This window comes from Equus przewalskii, chromosome 8, assembly GCF_037783145.1.
Source record: "Equus przewalskii isolate Varuska chromosome 8, EquPr2, whole genome shotgun sequence".
NCBI lineage: Eukaryota > Metazoa > Chordata > Mammalia > Perissodactyla > Equidae > Equus > Equus przewalskii.
The window spans coordinates 25,625,639-25,650,445 of NC_091838.1; the positions used below are offsets into that span (position 1 = coordinate 25,625,639).

Consider the following 24,807-nt stretch of genomic DNA (forward strand, 5'->3'; position numbering starts at 1 on the left):
GAGTTCTTGGCACAGAACAGGTGCTCAATTAATATATATGTGTGCATAGAAATAAAGTTTGGAAGGATATATAGCAAACAACAGTTGTTAGCTCTGAGTGGGGAGTAGTATGGGAGGTAAATTATGAATTTAATTTCACTTTCTACCAATATATGTTTCAGTTAGTCTTAAATTATTTGAAATGAAATTGTATTACTTTAACAATTAGAAAAATTAATAAACATTTTCAGTTAGAAAAATGATTGATAAACTTTTGATGTTAAAATAAACTGTTTAATTGGAATATGCATTTATGTGTGGGATATTTCTTCCTTTCGGATGTTAGGTAAGTAATGTTACTATATATAGTAAAATATCTATGATTTAGTAAAAGCACTGAAACATGAAGCAGCAGAAGCTTTTCACCCACTTCTCTTTCCTCTGAACTTGACCACTGTATCTCTCATAAATCATTTAAATTGATTTCTTCTTCAAAAGGTAACAAGATCAAACCATTAGCTTGATGATAATTTATGCTTATTTTTCTTTAAATTATTATATTTTACATCTTTATTTGATACGTTCATCCTGAAAAGATTTATTTGTTCTTTGTATAAACACACTAAACTTGTAATACTAGCTGTCACTCCCAGGTCTGAATGTTAAGTCAACATATGTGTGAGAGACCTTCAACTTATCAAGTATTGCAGGTCACTGATTGTTTTGGAAACTCTTCTAATACCTGTGGACTTAGTTCAAGGCCAGTTAATTTTTTTTAATAGGATGAACAAATGGTTAATTGTTTGCTTTGATCACTCAAGTGTAGGCTGTCACCATATATAAGAAGTCTAGCTGGAATCTCTGTTCCGTGACATCCTTCCCGTTCTAGTTGCAGATTCTCCTCCTTAGAAGTTCTGCATTTCATTTGCAAAATGCTGACCGTGTCTCTGATCTGGGGGATTGTTATAGCAGTGGGCTGCTGCTTATGGCTTATTCTTGGAAGGAGGAGAAGGTAAGGAAAGTTTTGTCTTTAGATTGCGTTTTAGTTCATTCATTTAATGTTCTTTTACTTTCATTGTTATACAATAAATTTGGTTTTCTATACTTATATACACTAGCATTTCTTCTTTAATTTTTTTAAATTAAAAATTTAAAAAGCAGTTTAAATTTTAAAAGTGGTATCTTTTTTATTATATCTAACAGAAGATATAATGATAGTGTTTCCTTTTTAGTATTGGTATACTAGTGTTAATGCAAAAATGTACAACCTTGTTAAACATAATTGACAGAAATTTTATAAGATATCTGTGTATGTTTATATGTGTATATAAAGAGGAAGTCTGGATTAGTAGGGATACAAGTGGTAAGAAGGATCTTCAGTGGGAAGGGTCTCTTTCTATCATGTGGATTAAATAGATGCACTGACTAAATAAATGTTCTCTTCTAGCTAGTTCTGGGGCATTGTATAAACTCAGCCTAAGTTTGGACAAGAGCACAGAGCATGCATTGATCACTCTATTACTTTTTTCTTATTAATGATAATCAACCATAGTGAATTGAAAAACTGCTAAGTGTGTGCAACAGCCCTTTTATTTGTGTGTGTCATTTATTTATAATTCGTTCAAGAATACAAGAAATACAAATAGAGTCAGGTACATAGCCATCGTTTATTTAACTTCTGATCTCAGAGAGAATTTGAGGGGGGGTGGGTATGTAAATATTCTCTGATATCAATCTCCAAAAGATAGAATTACCCACAGCACATCTTCAACTGTGTAGATTGCTCTGTGCTGTGTATATTTTACAAGTCTTTTTTTCCTTAAATGTATTTTTAATTCAGGCCTAATAGTTTCTACTTTTAATCAAGCTACTTATCTTTGAACTAAGAAAATAAAAATAATTATTTTATGCTATGTTATTCTGTCAAGAGGAAGAGTTTTATGTTGGAAAATAAATGTTTATATTGTCTAATGAAAGCATTTAAAATAGCATTGTATTACAATTGATGATCCTGTCAATACTTATCTCACTTCATTTCATTTTATAACAAGCTAACTTCTCAACTGAGACTCTTCTCTTCAACTCTCATTACAAAATAATATCTTTAAACTATGAAGATTTTGCAAACTTTAATTTGCAGTCCTCTCTGTAATTCATTAGTATGTGTCTGTAAAGAAAACAAATAAAACATTTTGAGATATTTAGGCAAATGACGCTTAGAAAAAATATAAACACTAGAATTTACTTTCATTTCTGCACTGAGAACAAGAATCTCATTGGCCTTGTTGATCCTTTTATCCTCACCATCAGGAAAGGTGACCGGCATATAGTAGACATTCAGTAAGTGTTTGTGGAATGTATTCATGGATAGATGGATGGATTTAGTAATCATTTTCACCAACATGTCATGTTACTAGGTTAATATAACCCATTATTTTAGTAAAAGAGCAGGGCCCCATCAACAAAAAAATATCTATAAACTGTAGAGTTTTGAAGATTGAAGTCAGTAATAAAAATTTTGAAACCAAGTATAAATAGAAAACAACATATAATTTTCCACATCTATCACATATTTGTATCTTATAGACAAATGGGTGAACCGCCTCTGGAGAATGGGTTGATTCCATACCTGGGATGTGCTCTGCAATTTGGTGCCAATCCTCTTGAGTTCCTCAGAGCAAATCAAAGGAAACATGGCCATGTTTTTACCTGCAAACTAATGGGAAACTATGTACACTTCATCACAAATCCCTTGTCATACCATAAAGTTTTGTGCCATGGAAAATACCTTGATTGGAAAAAATTTCACTTCACTACTTCTGCAAAGGTAACCAGTTTTGCATTTATACAGCATTCTGTTTGTTTGTTTTCTACTTTTTAGTATGTCAATCTACTTAGTCATTTTGATGTATTTAGACTTAAAGATAGAGATGTTGAAGAGAGTTACACTTACATGGAGATTCTTAGAAACATAATAAATCAAATCAAACATAACTTTTTGGTACTAATCATTTAAAAAGTCAAAATAGGTATAGATTTGTCATTTCTTATGAGAGTGAAATCAAACTTAAATATTTTACTGAGCTAGATGGCACTGTATGAGTAAGATAGGTACAAACTCACTCATGTCAATGATGTCTACACAACACCCAGAGTGCATGTGGTGAAAACTTTATATTGAACAATGTTCAATAAATGTCCCACACTCATGCTACACTATTGTTTAATTTTGTTAAGGAACTGACCAGATATTTTGGCAACATTTAAATGTAGTCTAAGAGGCTCTTTTATAGAGAGAACTGCCAATATTTACTGAGTTTCTGCAAAGAAATATTAGACATGGTCTCTGTCTCTAAGTAGATTAAAGTCTGGTTAAAATACATCTACAAAGAATATAAAAGAGAACTAATGATTAAAAAACATTATTGATTGGCATCCAATTAACGTGCAAATAAATGCAGCAGCATAAGAAAAATAAGCAATAGACAACTGGAGCGGTTGATGGACGTTTCACTGAAGACCCGGGATTTAAAGTTGGCCTCAAAGGAAGGGTATGATTTGGTCATTTGTTTGTAAAGTGCTATGAAATCGTATGTGGGAAGACCGTTTTCCCTTTTTCGTTTTAACTAGTAGAGAATTATAAAAGTATCTAATCTGTTTTCCTCCATTTCCTAACACTGGGTCAGGTTTAATTTCTTTTCTTACACATTTTATTTACGCTCAGGCATTTGGGCACAGCAGCATTGACCCAAGTGATGGAAACACCACTGAAAACATAAGCAAAACTTTCATCAAAACCCTGCAGGGTGATGCCTTGAACTCCCTCACAGAAGCCATGATGGAAAACCTCCAACTTGTCATAAGAGCTCCAGTCGTTCCTAAATCGCAGATGCCTGCCTGGGTGACGGAGGGAATGTATTCCTTCTGCTACCGAGTGATGTTTGAAGCTGGGTATCTAACTCTCTTCGGCAGAGATCTTACAGGGCAAGATACACAGAAGGCACTTATTCTAAATAACCTTGACAACTTCAAGCAATTTGACAAAATCTTTCCAGCCCTGGTTGCGGGCCTCCCCATTCATGTGTTCAAGACCGCCCACCATGCCCGGGAAAAACTGGCAGAGGGCTTGAGACACCAGACCCTCGGAAAGAGAGACCACATCTCGGAACTGGTCAGCTTTATGAATGACACGCTCTCCACCTTAGACGACATGGAGAAGGCCAAGACTCACCTCGCTGTCCTCTGGGCGTCGCAAGCAAACACCATTCCAGCGACTTTCTGGAGCTTATTTCAGATGATTAGGTAACTAGCAACTTAACCATTTATTTCTTTGTTTTAGTAGAAAGCAGAAATTCAACTGTTTTAACTAAAGAAAAAGACCCGTGGTCTGTGGTACTTTCTCATGCTGTCAGTCAAGAATGTGACATTTACCCTTTTAAGTGTTTAACACGTGTCAGCTTATCCAATTCCCACAAAAACCTAAGCAGCTGTGTCTGGTAAACGCATCTTCTGGAAGCAGAGCCGGTCCCAGAGAAGGGAAGGTGCTGGCACAGGGTTGATGCAGGTCTTCGATCTTAACCCCAGGCTGTTCCTGGGTGCCTACTTAAGTCCGTGAATCCAGTCTTCATCACCATAAAAATATATTTAAGTGATTACTGACTTGTGGACAGAGAAGTGGCAGTGCCTATGCATTATTCATTTGTTTATTAAGTTTGTTTTATCACTCCATTAGTAATTTCTGTCCTACTGTTTATTTGACCAACCACGACGATAGCTATGGAGCAATCATAATATATTATGATTGATGAGATTTAGCTAGATTTTGCCTTTTAAAACTATACATAACAAAAAACTGTATGTTACATATATTTGACATGACTTGATTTCTTTCCAAAGTGTTAGTCTTTTGGGAATTTGACATTCAAATGGTTTATAAAATTATTCCCATTAAGTTGGGTGTTTAGTATCACGTAGACTCGGAATCAACATTCCATAGGATCGGGAATGCCAAATTTCCATTGATGGCTGATAATTTTATGTCTTTAATATAAACAATATATTAAAACAATCTCAGATATAAAAACCCATTACTAACCTGTCTCAAATGTTAAATGTCTTCCAAAGTTTTTACTTGAGAAAACTTTGTCCAGAATAAATTCACTTATTTACCATAAGGTTACAGCATCAGTTTACCATCATATAGGTAATAATGGCTATTTTATGATAGTCACGCAAATCTCATCAGTCAAACTTTTCTGAGACTCATTTTATTGCAATTATGGCATATAGATCCTAGGCCACAGCTCTAAGGATCCAGTAAACTGCAATGCACTGAAATGAAGGAGCATTCCCTTCACACGTCAACGTGCTAGAACAATAAATTATGATTTAAATGGAAAAGCTGTTATTCTACCTGAAATAATGGTATAGATTTTAAAAGTAAATTTAAATTTCTACTTGCAATTTACCCAGTACTTTATAATTATCTAAGATGCAATTTTCCTTCTCAATTGCTGAATATATGACTAATTTGATCCTTTCATCCTTATTAGAATCATTTATTTATAGAAATCTGGCCAAAGTTTTATTTCTATGTAGCAATGCCTTTTTAAGGCAACAATTCTTGCTAATATCCAAAGACTTAAACACAATTATGAAATAAAGTAAGAAATAAGTGGGAGTGTCACTTTCCCACCCTCTCTGGTATTTTGCCCACCTAGTTAAAAGAAGAGGAACATGCCTATTTGTTTGCAGATCTTTCAGTATAGAAAAAAGTTATTTTCTGTATATCTTTTCCTTTCTCTTAACTTTCAATAGAAGCCCTGAAGCAATGAAAGCGGCTACTGAAGAAGTGAATAAAACACTAGAGAATGCTGGTCAAAAAGTCAGCTTTGAAGGTGGTCCTATTTGTTTGAATCAAATGCAACTGAATGACATGCCAGTGCTAGGTATGCTTACTATGTTACATTTCATTTCCTGTCCTACTAACAGTAATCGTCAATAGATATGCACTTGTCCTAGGCATTTTGCTAAGTATTTCGTATGTGTTGTCTCCTTTGATCCTCACAGCAATCCTATGACTAGAGTCTATGACTATTTCTCTATAACAAGTGAGGAAGCTGACACCTGGAGGTTAAGTCACTGCCTGGGATCGAATGGTGGAACCGATTACGGTGTTAGGGTGGGACTCAACCGTGTACTTTCAGCTACGTCTCTGCACTGCCCACTTTGTCTCCTTTGTTATTACTCTTACCACTGATTTTATGGTTAATGGGAGCATATAATTCATCTGCATGAAATAAAGGGGAAAAAAGTACCATCAAGAAACCACAATTAGGGGCTAGCCCCGTGGCTGAGTGGTTAAGTTCGCGTGCTCCACTTTGGTGGCCCAGGGTTTCGCTGGTTCAGATCCTGGGCAGGGACATGGCACCACTCATCAGGCCACGTTAAGGCGGCATCCCACATAGCACAACCAGAAGGACCTACAGCTAGAATATACAACTATGTACTGGGGGGTGTTGGGGAGAGGAAGAAGGGAAAAAAAGGAAGATTGGCAATAGTTGTTAGCTCAGGTGCCCATCTTTAACAACAACAACAAACCACAATCAGCTGCATGGGTTGGGTGATGGGATTGAAGGTTATTTTATTTTTCTTATTTTTGCTTCTCTGTGTTTATAGAAATACAAAGGGCTATATTTTTCTAATAAGAAAGAGTTTTCTTTTTGGTTTTGTTGTTTTTCTCCAGAGGAAAGAAGCCAATGTGTGCTTTCAGGGACGCTGTGTCTTAGTGGAAGGGACTAGGAGGCAAACAGCACAGCTTCCATGTTGGGCTCTGCTCTGCTGCGGGAGCCCTCCGACTGGTCACCTCACTCTTGGGGGCCTCACTTTTCTCATTTGTAAAATAAAGTGCTAGCATGCTATGATTTTACACACGATCATGTGATGAGCACCTAAGACATGACAATTAAAAGGATAGAGGCGGGACCTTCTCATTAGACCTATATATTTTAGCCATTCACAGGGTGGTTCTTTTTGTCCTTTGCATCTTTACCAGGCAGCAGGGCATTCTCATACAACACTAGATAGTGTACTGATACAAATGGGTTCTTGTAAACACTGAATTGAGCTGCATCAAACATCTAGAAAAATATTTCCATATGAAAGTGTTATCAGTATATTAAATCTCAAAAGTGATCAGTTTTGAATAATTCACATAAAAGTGATTTACTGATTTTTCCCAATTATATTAGATGTCTAGTGTTGTGTAGAAATAAGATTATTTTTCCATAATATTATGAAAGTCTAGTCCCCATTGATGACCAAGATTATATCTTTATCAAAAGATTATTATGTTAGATTATCAGATTGAAAAATACATTCAGACACAACTGAATCATTGATCACAGCATAGTGCTAAGAGAAGAAAGTTTGGGAAATTTTTATCTGGCCAGCTTCGCATAGTCTGTTCAGCTTTGTATTCTAGGCTGCCAGAAGTATTTCAGACTGTATATTATGTGGCCTTTAAATACTTGATGTGTTCTTCTTTCTTCCTTCCCTCTCTTCCTCCCTCTTCTCTTTTTCATCCTTTTAAAAATATTTAGATAGTATCATCAAGGAGTCTCTGAGGCTTTCCAGTGCCTCCCTGAACATCCGGACTGCGAAAGAGGATTTCACTTTGCACCTGCAGGACGGTTCCTATCATATTCGCAAAGATGACATCATAGCTCTTTATCCACAATTAATGCACTTAGATCCAGAAATCTACCCAGACCCTTTGGTAAGTGACCATTCATGAAAGTTCAGTATCCAGGTGATGTCCACTCAGATTGAAATAAAGAGGAAATTTACCATTGCAGAATGGATTTGATCATTGAAGCTATGGGGACTGTCTCCTTTATTATGTGAAATATTCATTACATTTGGGAAAATCTGGATGATGACCTGAATTTTTAATTTTGATTCCTGATATTTGTCATCGCATAATCTCTGCTAGATTATATCTGCAATTGTGATAATAAAGCTGCTGCCTTTCTTTTTCCTTAAAACATGCCTGCTCCCAAGCCCAGGAAATTAGAGGCTAATATACAGGCTCTTCTAGTTTCTGATATGAACCCTTCTTTCTAGTTCGGCTAAGCGAGGAACTAGTCACCTGGGCGGGACGGGAGGTATCAGAAAGCTTTCTCTGCCCATCAGTTCTTATTAACCTCCTGCCCCTTATCACTTTCTGATTCAGGTATGGTATTTGTAAAGTACTAGTAGATTGGATTAAAAAAGAAAATTACCCTTTGGAGCTTCCAGGTCAAGAAAGAGATAAATTCCTTTAAAACTAGCTTACAGGTTTATTTTCTCTGTGTTTTTATTGCAGGCTTTTAAATACGATCGATATCTCGATGAAAATGGGAAGACAAAGACCACGTTCTACAGTAATGGACTCAAGCTGAAGTATTACTACATGCCCTTCGGGTCAGGAGCTACAATATGTCCTGGAAGATTATTTGCTGTCCAGGAAATCAAGCAATTTTTGATTCTGATGCTTTCCTACTTTGAACTAGAGCTTGTGGAGAGCCATGTTAAATGTCCCCCTTTGGACCAGTCCCGTGCAGGCTTAGGCATTCTACCGCCGTTAAATGATATCGAGTTTAAATACAAATTCAAACATTTGTGAATATATGGTTGGAAAAAGAGGATGCTAGATGATGTTACAGGGCTGCAGAGCACTTATCCACGCCTTTTGACGGATGCATTTAGTGGTAGTGGAGCCGATTCAGCAGGTCCAATTCTGTTCATGGACGCTTGCTTGTGAATCTTAACAGTTTGGTGACAGTTTCCAGATGCTATCTCAGACTGTGCTGGGAAAAAAACTAGTTTCTAGAAGCACAGTGATTTGTTTTCATTTGAATAAGTCAGTGAAGGTTCAGATAGCCAGAGACTGAACTGCATTATTTTCAGAGGAAAAGTCTTTTTTTCCCAGAATGAAGATATTCTAATTGGCAGAAGGTTTTTTTCCTAAGGAAACAGCTTTTTTTTTTTTTATAAAAACCACCCAACGATTATGAAAAAGGTACAAATTCACGTTTTAGTGAAACTGCAAGATTTTTTGATTAGATATGGGGTTCTTTGGGTATAGATGTATGTTATAAAGGATATTTCATAGGATTATATCATGCATTTTAACTAGAAAAAAGTATTTTTCAGCTTTCCCTATACCCAGTATTCAGAACTTTTAAAATGGTGATATTGATGTCCTGAAAACATTAAAGTTTGGTTTTAGTATTTTCCCTTTATGTTTTACTTTTGCTGGAAACTAGTGTCTATGTCAGGTTTCAATTATCTTATCGATCCTTTCGTTAGATTCCATATTATTGAGAAGATTTTTTTCAGAGAAGGCGGTTTTTCTGATATTACTAGACATGCATCAGTGAAAAGAATGTAGCTCTCACGTGATATGTTTTAAAAGTAACGCTGCTTGAAGATGACCATTGAAAAGCTTTGCATAGAAAACATGCAAAGAGTTTGCTAAAAGCAGCTTGGCATTATGTTTTATTTAAATACTTTTTACCTTCAAATGACTTGTAGCTGAAGGAAAGATAATTTAAGGCTGTATGATATCGTTTAACTACTATGTACAATAGTGCTTTGGCAAAATATTTTAAGTATTGGAGTTATCAGCTATAATATTTTTACTGACATTTCTGTATGTATTTATACGTAAATTACATTTCACTTTTTTCTTGTACTACTAATATTAAGAAAATATTGTAACATCTAATACGTTTGAAATAACTTACCTTTCAGAAATAAAAGTGTGAATTTGTGTTTTAAGTTTTGAGAATGTTTAAAACATTCACCTACTGATAAGCGGCAACAATTTTGTTCATTACTCATCTCTTAGAAAAAGCAAAATAATCATTCACTCAAAAATCTCCTCCATACTTCATAAAATTTATTAAAGATTTTTAATTTTACTATTTAATATTATCACAGAATTAACTCTTATGTAGGTTATTTTTCCTATTAAGAAAATTAAACTCGTTTAGATGCGGTTCAAGATTTTAAAAATTCTGTTTCATAGCAAAATGTTTTAAACTAAATTTCTAATGTGGTTTCCAAATGCATTTTGTAACTCACTGAATGAACGCATACATCTTTCTACATCTTTATTCTTGTACAGTGGAGGTTGGCAGTTGGCAGAACTGTGGGCCCAACGTGCCCCTCCACCTGTTTGTATAGATTGAAAGATAAGCATGGTTTTTACATTTTTAAGTGGTTGGAATAAAATCAAAAGAAGAATAGTATTTCATGACGTATGAAAATTATATGAAATTCACACATCCATGTCCGTCAGTAGAGTTTTATTGGGACATGAACACACCCTATTTGTATTCTTCTCTAAGGCTGCTCTTGTGATACAATTGCAGAGCTGAGTAGTTCAATAGAGGGCACGTGTTTGTAAAGCCTCAAATATTTCCTCTGGTCCTTTACAAAAGATGTTTGCCAATCCCTGTTGGATAACAATCCAAAAGGCTATTTTGTTCTATAGTTTTATTAACTTTAAAAAATGCAGTAATATATGAACATTTTTTCACTTTTTATTTTTTCGAGGAAGATTAGCCCTGAGCTAACTACTGCCAATCCTCCTCTTTTTGCTGAGGAAGACTGGCCCTGAGCTAACATCCATGCCCATCTTCCTCTACTTTATATGTGGGATGCCATCACAGCATGGCGTGCCAAGTGGTGCCATGTCCACACCCGGGATCTGAACCGGCGAAACCCAGGCTGCCGAGAATCGGAACATGCGAACTTAACCACTGTGCCACTGGGCCAGCCCACTTTTTTGCTTTTTTAAGAAGCATGTGAAAGGACTATATTTAAAAGAAAAGATATAATTTTCTTGTATCTTAACTTAGAACTTTATTGAAGGCTAACCCATTTCACTTAGGCAAGAGATCTTTATTTGAAACAGGCTGAAAACTAAAAAAAAAAAATTATAGTAACCTATTGTAAGATCAAATAGGCCTAAAAAAGCCATATTAAGGGCTAAATTTATTTAGGGTTACTGCGGTCCAGGTCCAGGCTTAAACACTTCACATGGGTCATCTCATTCGATCCTCGTAAGAGTCCTTTGAGTTGCCTGTTACTATTACTCCTATATTACAGAGGAGAAAGAGGGAATTCCAGAAAGATAAGTCACTGACCACGGTTACAATGCTGGCAAGTGGCAGAGCACTGAACTCCAGGTTGTTCCCACTCCAAAGCCAGTATTCTTCACTCTACGGCAAGTCCAAGCGACAGACTGTCTTGACTCAGGTCATTGAAGATAGGCCACAGTAAACAAAATCCATGATGTCATTTCTGTCCTAAAATCTCCACTGTTTGGGAGCGTGATGTGGCCAGAGGGTGAGGACAACGCAACTGTCATGCTCAGCTGGTCCAGGCTTAACAGGATGCTGAGGACTCCCACCTTGCAATGACTCTACGATTAGGCTGTGAGGAGATACTGTAGAATCACATACGATATCACAATGTTAAACTATGATCTCCTCCACGCGAGGGGTTCCTCCAACTCACCAATAACTTGGACTTGTTAATTGGGGAATCTTATGTCGGGCCTCTTAGGATCAGTGTTAGACATTTTCGAGGCAGTTGGGATTAAGCCTTCAGCCTTGGTCTCATTAATAGATAATGGAATACCAACACCGTACTCACCAGCACTCTCTCCACACCACCTTGGTTGATAGCAATTCAGATGCACAGACCTAGAAAGCAACACCCAGACAGCAGCACTGATGCTTTAAAGAGCATCATGGACTATTCAAACTCATCTAAACTCTCATTTTAGTTAGAAACTGACATAAGGTGAAAGAGAAGGAATTTGGTTAAAAAGTTGCACAGCAAGTGACAGGGCAGGCCTGGGTCTAGAAATCTCACATTTGCAGAGCAAATACTGTCTTCACTGAATCAACTGGTACAGTAGTCCCCCCCATCCACGGTTTCACTTCCCATGCTTTCAGTTACCTGGGGTCAACCACGGGGCTGAAAATATTAAAAGAAAAATTCCAGAAAAAATGATTCATAAGTTTTAAATTTCGCACTGTTCTGAGTAGCGTGATGAAATCTTACCCCATCCTGCTCCCTCCTGCAGTCCTGCCACCCTGTGCTGGACATGAATCGTCTCTTTGTGCACTGCATCCATGCTGTATATGCCACCCACCTTTAGTCACTCAGTAGCAGCCTCAGTTATCAGATTGGCTGTTCCAGTATCACAGTGCTTGTGTTCAAGTAACCCTTATTTTACTTAGTAATGGCCCCAAAACACAAGAGTAGTGATGCCAGCTATTTGAAAACGCCAAAGAGAAGCCAAAAGTGCTTCCTTTAAGCGAAAACGTTCAAGTTCTCAACTTAATAAGGAAAGGAAAAAATCATGTGCTGAGGTTCCTAAGATCTACGGTAACTTTTATTACAGTATATCATTATAGTTGTTCTATTTTATTATTAATTATTGTTGTTAACCTCTTACTGTGCCTAATTTATAAATTAAACATTATCATAGGTATGTATGCATGGAAAAACATAGCATATAAAGGGTTTGGTACCATCCGAGGTTTCAGGCATCGACCAGATCTTGGAACATATGCCCCATGGATAAGGGGGGACTACTGTACACCTTTAACATTAAGGGCCCCAAAGGCATTAGGTTTCAGACACTTGACAAAGTCCGTTTCTTCATCTATAAAGTTATACATGAAAAAAATTAGAAAAATAAAAAATATTCATAAACCTTAACATTACCGTATTTTTACAAAATCCCCACCTTTACTGAAAAAAAGTGTACACCAACAACATCTGGTGTCCTCAACTCTATTTTCTGAAGAACTACTTCCCAGTGAAAGAGATCCAGCGATCTGTTAGAAAGTTGATTGGAACATAGAGGCAGCACTCAACAGCTCCAGAGCAATTCATCATGGGTTAAAAGAACACCAGTTTTAAGAATTATAAGACTTTGTGAGACAGAGTTTCTGAGAGAAGGGAGGGCTTACAGGGGACGGGCGATCCCCTCCCCCACTTGCTATTCTGCAACATTTCACACCTTGAGAAAAGGTTTAAGAATACAGTGAGTACCCTCTACTTTCATCTAGATCCACCAACTGTTCACACTTTGCCACACCGGCTTTTACTAAGAAAGATGTTTTGAAAAGTGATTTTAGTTACGGCTTTCATTTACAATTTATTTTCCATTTAAGTGCCCCGTTTTCGGTTTTCTTTCTGGTTCCTCTGAACCTCTGAAGAAGAGAACGGGGTGAGGCACCCATAAAGGAGTTGACGGGGTATTGTTTATCTTCCCCGCTAGCACCAATGCTACATCTAAACGTAATCTTTTTTTACTTTTCTGGCAGGAAAAAAAGTAAAATTCACTTAAACTCCCCTGGAAACACAGATTGTTCTTTAGGGAAATATGTAGGGAAATGTGTACAGGAAACTCTTTTTCTTCAGAGTTTTTCTTAGAGTGTGTTGGCGAGAATATGGTTAGGGAGGAGACACGAGCCTGGTGACAATACCCTCAGAAGGATTCAGTGCTCCACGTAACATAGCGTGTCTGTCAAGGGCTGTCCCTGAGGAATGACTTACCTGAGAACAAACACGACGACTGGGGGCAGGTGTCCCAGGGAGTGCTTTGGCCATGAAAACATGACAATCCAGCAGAGTCAACAGTAAGCTTCTCAGAAATTTGGCCATAACTGCCTTTACTGCACCCCCTTTTTGAAGCCATTCCAGGGAATGCCAGGTCCACAAGGAGCGTAATTGTATTTTATTCAACTCTATCGTTCACCAAAAATCCTCATTGGTCTTACACATAGTAGAGCTCATATGGTTGAAGACAGGGATGAAGCCAACGAGAGATCTGTGTGGAGGTGTTTTGCACTCTGGGGTCTCTGTTCTTTGTCCGCCTCCAACAAATTGCAAATGCTTATTTGGCTCCTTTGCTAGCAGACCTTTTTGCTTCTCTCTGTTGATCTCCCATTCTCTGAAAAAATTTGGAAAGAGTTACACACAGGATTGAGGACCCAGCTGGCCTGAGCTCCAGCCCACATGGCATGATAAGGTGTGCTTACTATTTGCTAAAATCAAGTGGAGGTGGACAGGGGCTCAGTTCCCTGGAGAGTTGAGCAGGCTGCTGACGGATCTCAGAGACAGAGAGAGGTGGCCCAGTCAGCGGTGTCAGAGATAGGATGTGAAGAGAGTGGGCAGGAATCAGATAGAACTCTTTATCCTTCCATTCAGTCCCTAATTTACTGAATGCCCTCTAGGTATACTCTACTGTGTTATTAAGTGAAGTTTCAGAAACGTTGAGCCTGCTGAGGGTCTCAGTGTATTTTTGGTTATAATCAGGCCTCCGCTTGTGGCACAATGAAGTAATTCAATCATTGTTAGTTTTCCAGGGCTGGAGGATGAAGCTGCAATGCCAGCCACTTCTTAGATTTCTGCTTTTATTATAATTAGCTCAAGCTATTGTCTCATAACAATTAAAGCTTATTGCCAAAGAAATAGCATCATAGTACTCCTTTCAATTCAATCACGTTTAGACAGTCCCAATTTATGAGTGATATGTTCCAAAGATCCACTTGTGAATAGAATATTTGGGACTCAGAACATATTTTATTGAGGGAACTGTTATAAATGGGACTTAAATTTTCAGAGAAATAAACAAAAGCTAATTTAATCCATAACATCACATGAGTGATCCTGTTTTGACCAATTTTGCAATGCAAAAGGAAAGAGGGAAAAATGCTGTTGAAATATGAATATTTAAAATTAACTAAGAAATCGCTTTAATTAGTCTTGAAAACTGATGTCTTAAAAGAGGACGGGTGATGGGACATACAGATTCTGAATGGGTCATCGAGGTACTTTCAAAGGAGGGGCTTTTATGAGAGATGGTTTAGAATCTTAGCGTCTCCTATAGATACCCACTTATTTTGTAGCTCAGGAAAAGAAGAGGCAGAAGGTTATTTCTAATTTTACCTCAAAGCTTATCCATTTTATTTGCTTTTCATTCAGCTATGTCACTAGTAGTAAGGTGGAGGGGAGAAGGCTAATGGCACGTCGAGGAGAATTTGAGAAAATGTGACAAATGAGTGTATTAGTTTTCTAGGGCTGCCATGAAACAATACCACACACTGGGTGCCTTCAACAGCTCTGGAGGCTAGAAGTCTGAGATCAAGGTGTTGGCAGGCTTGGCTTCTCAGGCCTCTCTCCTTGGCTTGCAGATGGCCATCTTCTCACCGTGTCCTCACAGGGTGCTTCCTCTGTGCATGCACATTCCTGGTGTCTCCTCCTCTTCTTACAAGGAACCAGTCCTATTGGATTCGGGCCCCACCAGTATGACCTCATTTAACCATCATTACCTCTTTGAAGTCCCTATCTCCAAATACAGTCACACTCTGAGGTACCGGGGGTTAGGGATTAAATACATGAATTTTAGGGGGACACAATTCAGCCCATAGATGCAGGAAAAAGCAAGAGGAAGCAAGAAAAAGTTAAGGAGCTGCAGTGCTGCCAATGTGCCAAGTGCACAAGGCAGGATGCATAGAACAATGGCTGGGAGGAAGTGAACTGGGAGCTTTGGCATGGAATAGGGTGGAGCAAGGTACAGGGCTCCTGAATCAACCTGACCTGGCCTTCTGTGTGTGTGTGGTGGGGGGCAGAGGTGGGAGGTTGCAGTGACTAAGGAACCTCAATTATCACTCCCATGAATTTTACTTTGTCCTTAGGGGCCCTAAATACTAATGCCATCACACGTAGGCTCCACAAAGGGCACTTTTATCCCATTTTAAAGGTCTTGACCAGGAAGCCGGCCAAGATGGCTGTGCAGCCCCCAGTGAGGGCATACTTCCCAGTGCCCATTTCAGACATGGCAAACAGAGAGCAATGACCAGGAGGTTCCCTTCTAGACAGCGTGATCCAGGACTAACCTAGGAGCTCTCCCACCTCATGCTAGAAAGTCTTCACCTTGTCTCACAGGGGAATTTCAGAACGGCTGCAGAGCTGTGACCACTCTGTGTCTCTCACTCTTCCCTGTTTGAAATGGGAGTGTTTTCTTGCACTCATCCTACCCCTTCTCCACTCTGCTGCATCAGTCAAGTGTGTGTCTTTTTAGTTCATAGATCTCTAGATCAAGACGGGGCACCTCTGACCTAATGCAGTCTACGCCAGAGACCCCAGACTTTCAGCTGGATGCAGGAGGGTCTCCCTTGGGAAGGGGATGAGTGTGTTCTATGAGTGAGAAGAAGGATGGAATAGTTACAAGGTGATCAGAAGGGTAGACTGTTGCATAGACAATGCTATGGGTTTGTCAAATTCCATTTCATTGTCCTCCTCCTAGCTACACGGGAATAATACATGTCCTGGCTTTTGGTTGGGGCCAGATGACTGGGTTCTGGTTAACAGGGTGAGGTCACAAGTGCTATAAGCCACTCCCAGTCTGACCTTGACAAACCTTCAAGATCCAGCCATTCTCCTTTTTCTTGCCATGGTGACCTCAGATCATGTGTTGTAGACAAGCATATGATGAAGGGCCACCTGACTTGCACTGGATGTTGCATCAGTGAAAAATAAATCTTTATTATGTTAAGTCACCGAAATGTGGGCATATGCCAGCCTTTTCTAATAATGAAATTGCCTTACTGTGTTTACGTTTCTCTCCTTGTTTATTTCCTTTCTGATCTTCCTTGATTTACTTTCATAAAGATTTTTTTAAAAAATTCCAGCCAGCCCCATGTTCTAACTCACTCCTAAATAGTCGACTACATATCTGGCTCTCCAAAAGTTTGGAACAACTTCACAAACAGCTCATCTGAGGGTTTTTTTTTTTTTGGTTTTTTTTTTTTCTGCTTTATCTCCCCAAACCCTCCCTGTACACAGTTGTATATCTTAGTTGCACGTCCTTCTAGTTGTGGGATGTGGGACGCTGCCTCAACACGGCCTGACGAGCGGTGCCATGTCCACACCCAGGATCCGAACCCTGGGCTGCCGCAGCAGGGCACGCGAACTTAACCACTCGGCCACGGAGCTGGCCCCTCATCTGAGTTTTTTGCTTCCCAGATCTCAGCCTACTCCTCTGTGTTGAACTCCAGATTCATCTGAATCAAAGTCAAACTAATGGGCGGGTCAGCTGGCCAGCTGGCCTAGTAGCCATTCTAGGAGGGGCAACAGAAAACATGAAATGAAATAAGGTGAAGAAAATTACATTTTCCAAAATTCCTCTCAGGAATACTTTGACCAGCTATTTGTGGTGGAGGTAAGAGTAAGACCCTCAAGGGGCACATTCCCAGAATGGCTGCTCAATTGCTTTCTAAGGAAAGAAGCATGCAACTCTGAGACCCAGTTGATCTTCTCAGGGCTGGGAACCAGAGCTAAGAACCACCAGCAACAGCCCTTGCTCAGGCCTTTCTCCCACTCAGGGCTTAGCTCTCCTATGGGAACACAGCTAACAACTTAATTCAGTCTGATCTTGACCCTTGTTACTTTGTGGTCAACTTACTCATTTGTTCACTCCAACTCAAGAGTAAGAAAGATAGCATAAACATTTATACATATCTAGGCCCCTCCCCACTCCTGTTTTCCACTGGGTAAGCAGGTGATTGCAGGGCTACAGGGACCACAGAGCAAATCGCAGCCTCACCTGGCACCTTGTATCTACATGCAGGCAGTGGGTCCCTTAGAAGCTAACAGATACAAATATTGTGACTACACAGAGCCTATAGCATTCATGTAACCAGAATAAGCTCCTTTGAACTTCTGGACTAATATTAGCTTAATCTGACACTTGAGAACAAGGCAAGGCAAAATTATGAAGTGAGGTCTATCTTTGGTGGCTCCTTCTTCATCTCACAGTGTCCATCTTTCATTAATGAAGGAGTTAAGGGCTGCTGTGTGCTCAGGCTGTACCAGCCACAGTGCTAGGAACAGTGATTTATAGAGATGAAAAGACACAGTCCCTGCCCTCAAGGAGTTCAGAGTCTAGGAGTTTAGAGTCAGTTCAGTCACTTTAGAAGCCCAGAAGGACCTAATTCCAACACCACACATATGTAAAGATGGATTTAAAATAACACAATACCTTTTAGGGGGTGGGTATTTGAAATTCAACCTCTGATTGCAGAATGAACAGACTCCATCCTATATTAGAGGATTTCAAGTATCAAATGGGTGCTACTCTTTTTTCTTTCTTTCTTTCTTTTGCTAAGGAAGATTAGCCCTGAGCTAACACCTGTGCTAATCTTCCTCTATTTTGTGTGTGGGTCACTGCCACAGCCTGGCTTGATGAGTGGTGTAGGTCTAAGGCTGGAATATGAACCCATGAACCTGGGCTGCTGAAGTGGAGTGCATGGAACTTTAACCACTTGACCAGGGGGCTGGCCCTGGGTGCTACTCTTATGGAAGGGTGAGCACGACTTCCTAAGGGCCTGCAGTCAGGCCTGGACACAAACGCTCTTTGGAGGCTGGCCATGTTTGAGGGACAAGAACATTGCCTCTTCTGCCTGACTGCTCACTTACAAAACACCAAGAGTTGTTTTTTTGAAACTGTTTGCTTTATTCCTCAGAACTCTTTTGCTCTTATCAACCCTTGTGTGCCACATGAGTCTAGAAAACCAATTCTGGGGCTCAGTGCTTCAAACTAAGCATTTTTATTGGATCTCTTCCAATGCTGTCTCACGGTGTTCAAAATTTTGGCAGGAGAGCTAGAGTCAATAGTTGTTTGTAAAGTATTCACCTTGGTTACCTCTGGTGAAATAGTGCAATCATTGCTGTATCTTTTGTAAATCAGATAGCCTTTGAATTTAAGTCATTTAAGGGCAGTGGCAAGGCTGATCGGTAAGAGTGTAGAACTCTGATGTCTTGCCCAAATATGGCATGGTTAAAACACACACACAAACACACAGACACACAATCTAAGTAATGCTTTGCATTCAAATAAGATAAGAGTAGGGAAAAAGTATTTTCAAATAATGAAAAATCTCTAAACAAGATGGTAAACTAAAAAATGATGCAAGCCAAAGGACTCTGCAAGGAAGGAACAAGAGAACAGCAACAACAAAAAGATTAAGTAGCCTCTGGGTACTTAGAGAGGGATTTTTGAGACCACCTAAACTTATAAATACCATTGTAATATAATTCCTCCATAAAATGTGCCTGCCGCAAAGAATTAGGTTAAGGTGCTGATGTTGGGCTGATGGCCAGGTGTCTACTGGCTAGGTAAGTGCCTTGCTCCTGTACACAAACAGCAGTTGGCAAAACTACAAATTACCAAATATTATGGATGGTGGGAGACCTTCCTGAATGTCCAAAATTGTGACAGCAAATCCTCAAAGAAGGATTCTATGGGACTCTTTCAACATTATGGGACAAATATTTAAGAAATAAATAGTGATGATTCACAGGTTAAATACATCCTTGGCCTCTATTTTTATTGAGAAACTTGTTAAAGAGGCTTTTACACTCAAATTTATTCATAAAACATACAAGTTAGATGGACAAGATATTATAGTCCTTCAGTATTTCTAAGCTAGACTGATACATATATTTAAAAATTACTGAACCCAGATGAAAATAATTTGATAATTTCATAGGAATCTAGGAAAAAATTTCTGGTCAGAATATGTTCATTTGTACCAGATGAGAAGATTTCAAATGGATTTGCTATACACAGACACACACAGATAACACTCATGCACTCACACACAGATGCAGAATAAAGAAAAGAAAATAGAGAATGAAAGAGAAAGACACTGAAAGGACCAAATAGGGCAGATGGGGGGGGGGGGTAATTACCTAAGAATCATACTTTCATATTGCCCAAGCTCATGGAGCCTATGCTATAGGGTATGAAAACTCACTAAACAGAAGTTGTCCACATAGTACCAGTAAGGTATGCATGACAAATGGATTTCTCTGAGAGAGGAAATAGATAATGGGAATCAGTGAATAAATTCAGAATTTCAGAAAGTCTTTGATAAGTTTAAAAAAAATTAATCATCATGAAATTGTTATAGAATAATTCTTCTTGAATATGAGTAAGGAATTTGCTTTGAGTGAGCAGTCAACATAGGCACCACAAATAGCTAAGTGCCCCCATTAATTGTAGGCGTTATTAAGAAATGCAACTTCTCGAGAGTGATGTCAGCATCATGGCTAAGTGAGTTATTCTCTTTGTCTCTCCCCTCTAAGTTATAACCAATCAGACATCCATTGACCAACAGAGGACTGCCTACACAGCACAACAGGATGCCCTAAGAGATTCAGGCAGCTATACTTCTGAAGGTGGGTAGACTGGACCCCTGGGAGGCAGTGGAACTTGGAGAGCTGCCCTCTCTTCTTCCCCCCGGCAGTGGCAATCTAGGCCACAGATTCTCACACCAGTGCATGCCTTTGAGCAGATGCTGCAGGGGCAGACACCACTTGGCTTAGCCCCTGCCCTCCCCAGCAGATCCAGCACTCATGCCTGTGAGCTGACAAGAGATTTTCACACATTGAGGTATATGGGGTAACTGTTTGGGTTCAAAACTGATTCAGCTTGAACTAAAAAGCCTGACTTATGGCCTATCAAACATACATTATACATCTGCTTAACCATTAAAGAATGCACTCTCTTAAGATAAATATTCATACTTCCCCTCCTATGCCCTATTGATAATGCCCTATTGATAATGCCCGGATTAGTCCCTTTCACAGCATCAAGGTTATGTTGACCTGCTAATTTGCAACTAAATACCTCTTTGCAACTTTGATGAAAATGTATCCTGGGCATATGTAATGTATGTTCTTCGTTCTAAAAAGATATAAGCCTGTACTGAAAACCATGCTTCTCCAGAATGCTTTATAATGCCTTCCCAGGTTATAATCCTCATTTTGGCTCAAGTAAAACTGACCTTATTTCTCTTATCTATTAGAATGTTTATTGGTTATTTTGCATTGATAGAGCACACACTGCGGGGGATGGAAACGGCAGGTGCTGATTGGTCCCTGACCCTCTCCCAGTGGATCTGCTGTGTGTGCCTGTGAACAAACACTGCAGGGGCAGAAATGGCAGATGCGGCTTAGCCCCTGACCCAGCACTGGCAGGTGACACACATGCCCTCAGAATTCAGGACACAGATCAAAGCCAGTGACCCAGCCCCGTCTCCATCCCCTGGCAGTGGCTGTCTTCTCAACAGTGGAGAGAGTATACAAATCTCAGATTTTCCCAGCTGGGGCAGGGCATCCTGACCTGAGTTTTCAAAACACCTCAGCTAGTACCAGAGACCAGAGGCCGAATGAGTGTGCAGCAATGACAATCTCTTCCTGCTTAGCCTCTGCCCCCTGAGGTGGTGACACATGGACTCTGCAACCAGAGGCTTCAGAAGCCACAGCAGAACAGGTGACCCAGCCCCCAGTGGCAGCACCCCTAACACTGGCTTCACCAGCAGTGGCAGCTGCATACAAGCCTCTGGGTCCCTGGGCCCTGGCAGCAACAGCAATACCCGTGAACCCAGCATCCCTGGCAGCAGTGTAGCTAGCACCCTCAGATGACCAGGGAGCAGCAGTGCAGGTGGTGCATTGCACAGCAACATCTGAGTCTGTGGAGAGCCCGAGGAGAGCCAGTGAGGGAACATGAGACCCAGGCAACTCCGGAAGCAGCAGAAGTGCTCGCAGCCTGGTGACTCCAGTGGTGACATCTGAGACTGCGGTGACATTGTAAGCAGCAAGGCACCAGCAACCTCAGAGACACAAGCAGCACAATGAGGCCACTGATGATGCCTGTAGCAAAAGCAGTGGAGGGTGGAAAGTGCAGGCTCTCAAATACAACCAGAAGCAGCTCAGAACCAAAGTAACTGAAGCCTTACCCAAATAAGAAAGGTGCTTACTACCACAAATGTGCCAACAGAGGATCAATTCATCAAGTGCCATGATGAACTACAGTAACACTGCAGAACAGAAAGAGAATGACAACTTTCCAGAAACCAAACTTGAAGTCACAGAAGATTACAACCCAACTGATAGAGAATTCAAAATAGCTGCCATGAAGAAACTCAACGAGTTACAAGAAAATTCAGAAAGACAGTTCAATGAGCCAAGGAATAAAGTTAATAAACAGAAGGAGTACTTCACCAAAGAGATTTAAACTCTAAAAAACAAAAACAAACAGAAATTTTGAGGGTGAAGGAAACAATTAATGAGATGAAAAGTAAAATAGAAAGCATTAAAAATAGAGCAGATCATATGGAAGAGAGAATTAATGAGCTCAAAGATAGAAATCTAGAAATTATTCAGGTGGAAGAGGAAAGCAAACTAAGGTTTTAAAAATTAAGAAATTCAAGAAATATCTGACTCACTTAGGAAAAGTAACATAAGGATAATGTGTATCTCAGCAGGAGAAGAGAAGGAGAAAGGAGCAGAGAGCTTAGTCAAAGAAATAATAGCCAAGAACTTCCCAAACCTGGGGAAGTAACTACACATACAATTACATGAAGCTAATAAAACTCCTAATTATCTCAATGCAAAAAGACTTTCTCCAAGGTACATAATATAAAAACTGTCAAATGTCAATGACAAACAAAGAATATTAAGGGCAGCCAGAGAGAAGAAAATAAACTACAAAGGAACCCCCATCAGGCTTTCAGTGGATGTCAGCAGAAACCCTACAGGCTAAGAGAGAGTGGAATGACATATTTAAAATACTAAATGACACATACCATCAGCAAATTATACTTCAGATATGATGGAGAAATAAAAGCTTTCCCAGACAAACAAAAGCTGAGGGAGTTCATCATCACTAGACCCAGCTTACAAGAAATGTTGGAAAGAACCCTATCTGAAACAAAAAGGCTAAAGTTTATAAAGCTTTGACCAAGGTGATGAATAGACAGGTAGAATCAGACAATTGAACTCTATATCAGAAGAAGTTAGTAAACACTTAATTATAACATAAAGGATAAAGGGAAAGAATACATCGAAAATAACTATAACCCATTAACAAAATGAAAAGACAACCCACCAAATGGGAGGAGATATCTGCAAATCATACACCTGACAAAGGGTTAATTTACAAAATATACAAAGAACTCACACAACTCAACAACAACAAAATGAACCACCCAATCAAAAAATGGGCAGAGGATATGAACAGACATTTTTCCAAAGAAGATATACAGGTGGTCAACAGGCACATGAAAACATGTTCAACATCAGTAATTATTAGGCAAATGCAAATAAAAACTACAATGAGATATCACTTCATGCTTGTCAGAATGACTATTATTAAAATGACAAGAAATAACAAGTGTTGGAGAGGATGTGGAGAAAAGGGGACTCTTACACACTGCTGATGGGAATGCAAACTGGTCAGCCACTATAGAAAACAGTACGGAGATTTCTCAAAAAGTTAAGAATAGAACTACCATATGATCCAGCAATTCCACTTCCTGGTATTTGTCCAAAGAACACGAAAACACTAATTTGAAAAGACATATGCATCCCTATGTTCATTGAAGCATTATTCACAATAGCCAAGACTTGGAAGCAACCCAAGTGCTCATTAATGGATGAATGGCTAAAGAAGATGTGGTATATATACACAATGGAATACTACTCAGCCATAAAAAAGATGAAATCATGCCATTTTTGCAACAACATGGATGAACCTTGAGGGTATTATGCTAAGTGAAACAAATTAGACAGGCAAGCCAAATACCATATGATTTCACCCATAAGTGGAAGATAAAAACAATAATAACAAACAAGCAGACAGATATAGAGATTAGATTGGTGGTTACCAGAGGGGGAGGGGGAGGAGAGAAGGCAAAAGGGGTAAAAGGGCACATGCGTATGGTGACGGATAGCAATTAGTCAAAGAAAACCCAAAAAACTCCCAGAAAAAGAAGAAATAGAGCAGTCAGTGCTCCACAGCAAAGATGGAATTTCATAGGGTGGATAGTGTAAGGATTCTCCGCCCTGGTAGTACGTGTAGCTCCTTAAGTAGACCCTGATCACGTTCTCTGTGAAGAATCCCTTGTCTGTGTGCTCTGAGCCCCGTGGATCCACGTCTGGGAGGGTGTTCCTTGTCCTGAGGGTCACATCTGAAATGGGCTCTTGGGAGTCTGTGCTCCTTGAAAGCTCTCAAGGCCGATCAGGTCCTGAAAGTTGTTAAGGTTCAGCTAGGCCCTGAAGTTGCTGTATTTTCTGCCATGTGGAGAAGGCCAGTATGCACAGAGAGAAGATGTGGCTAACAGACAAGAGAGAAGCAGACATAGGAGAGGTCTTTTGAGTTCCTGGGTGCAGCTGTTCTTGTAGCTCAAACAAATTCTTCCCTTCCTACTCTGTAGATTCTCTTCAGATTCTGTGAGACACCCATCGAGTCGTTGGCAATCAAGAGTCCTCGCTAACACAATCCTGTAATGAATCCAGTCATCAAAGGTATTTCATTTGATGTTACAGACACTCAAGTGCTTTGGTCCGAATCAGAGTTGTAATAATTTTTGTTCCATTTCTATTATATAACATCCATTACACATTACCAAGGCAAGAAACAAAATCAAATATTGTGGCTAACTTGTGAGCAGATGCACTTACTTAAGAGAGATAGTAAATGAAAATGGATCATAATGCAGTGGCTTCTAGGCACACTGATCTTGCTCTAGAAAGTCAAGTAAGATTCTATCAATAACAAAAACATCCACAAAACATCAATGAGTTAAGCAAAATGTGGCAGATACATACAATGGAATATAACTCAGCCTTTAAAAGAAATTGTGACACATAATACAACACATATGAACTTTGAGGACATTATGCTAG

At 39.3% G+C, this 24,807-nt stretch overlaps 1 protein-coding gene across 2 annotated transcripts in view; it reads left to right on the top strand.

Moving 5' to 3' along the window:
• Window positions 1–9,801, top strand: part of CYP7A1 (cytochrome P450 family 7 subfamily A member 1) — a 54,120-nt gene extending 44,319 nt beyond the window's left edge. For both annotated transcript variants that reach the window (XM_070630545.1, XM_008539327.2), the window contains 6 exons: window positions 869–991; window positions 2,566–2,806; window positions 3,704–4,281; window positions 5,797–5,927; window positions 7,581–7,756; window positions 8,345–9,801. In XM_070630545.1, coding sequence (XP_070486646.1) covers window positions 912–991; window positions 2,566–2,806; window positions 3,704–4,281; window positions 5,797–5,927; window positions 7,581–7,756; window positions 8,345–8,644 — 1,506 coding nt within the window. In that variant the 5' untranslated portion in view covers window positions 869–911 and the 3' untranslated portion in view covers window positions 8,645–9,801. The remainder of the gene's footprint in view (window positions 1–868; window positions 992–2,565; window positions 2,807–3,703; window positions 4,282–5,796; window positions 5,928–7,580; window positions 7,757–8,344) is intronic.
• The last annotated feature ends 15,006 nt before the right edge of the window (window positions 9,802–24,807 follow it).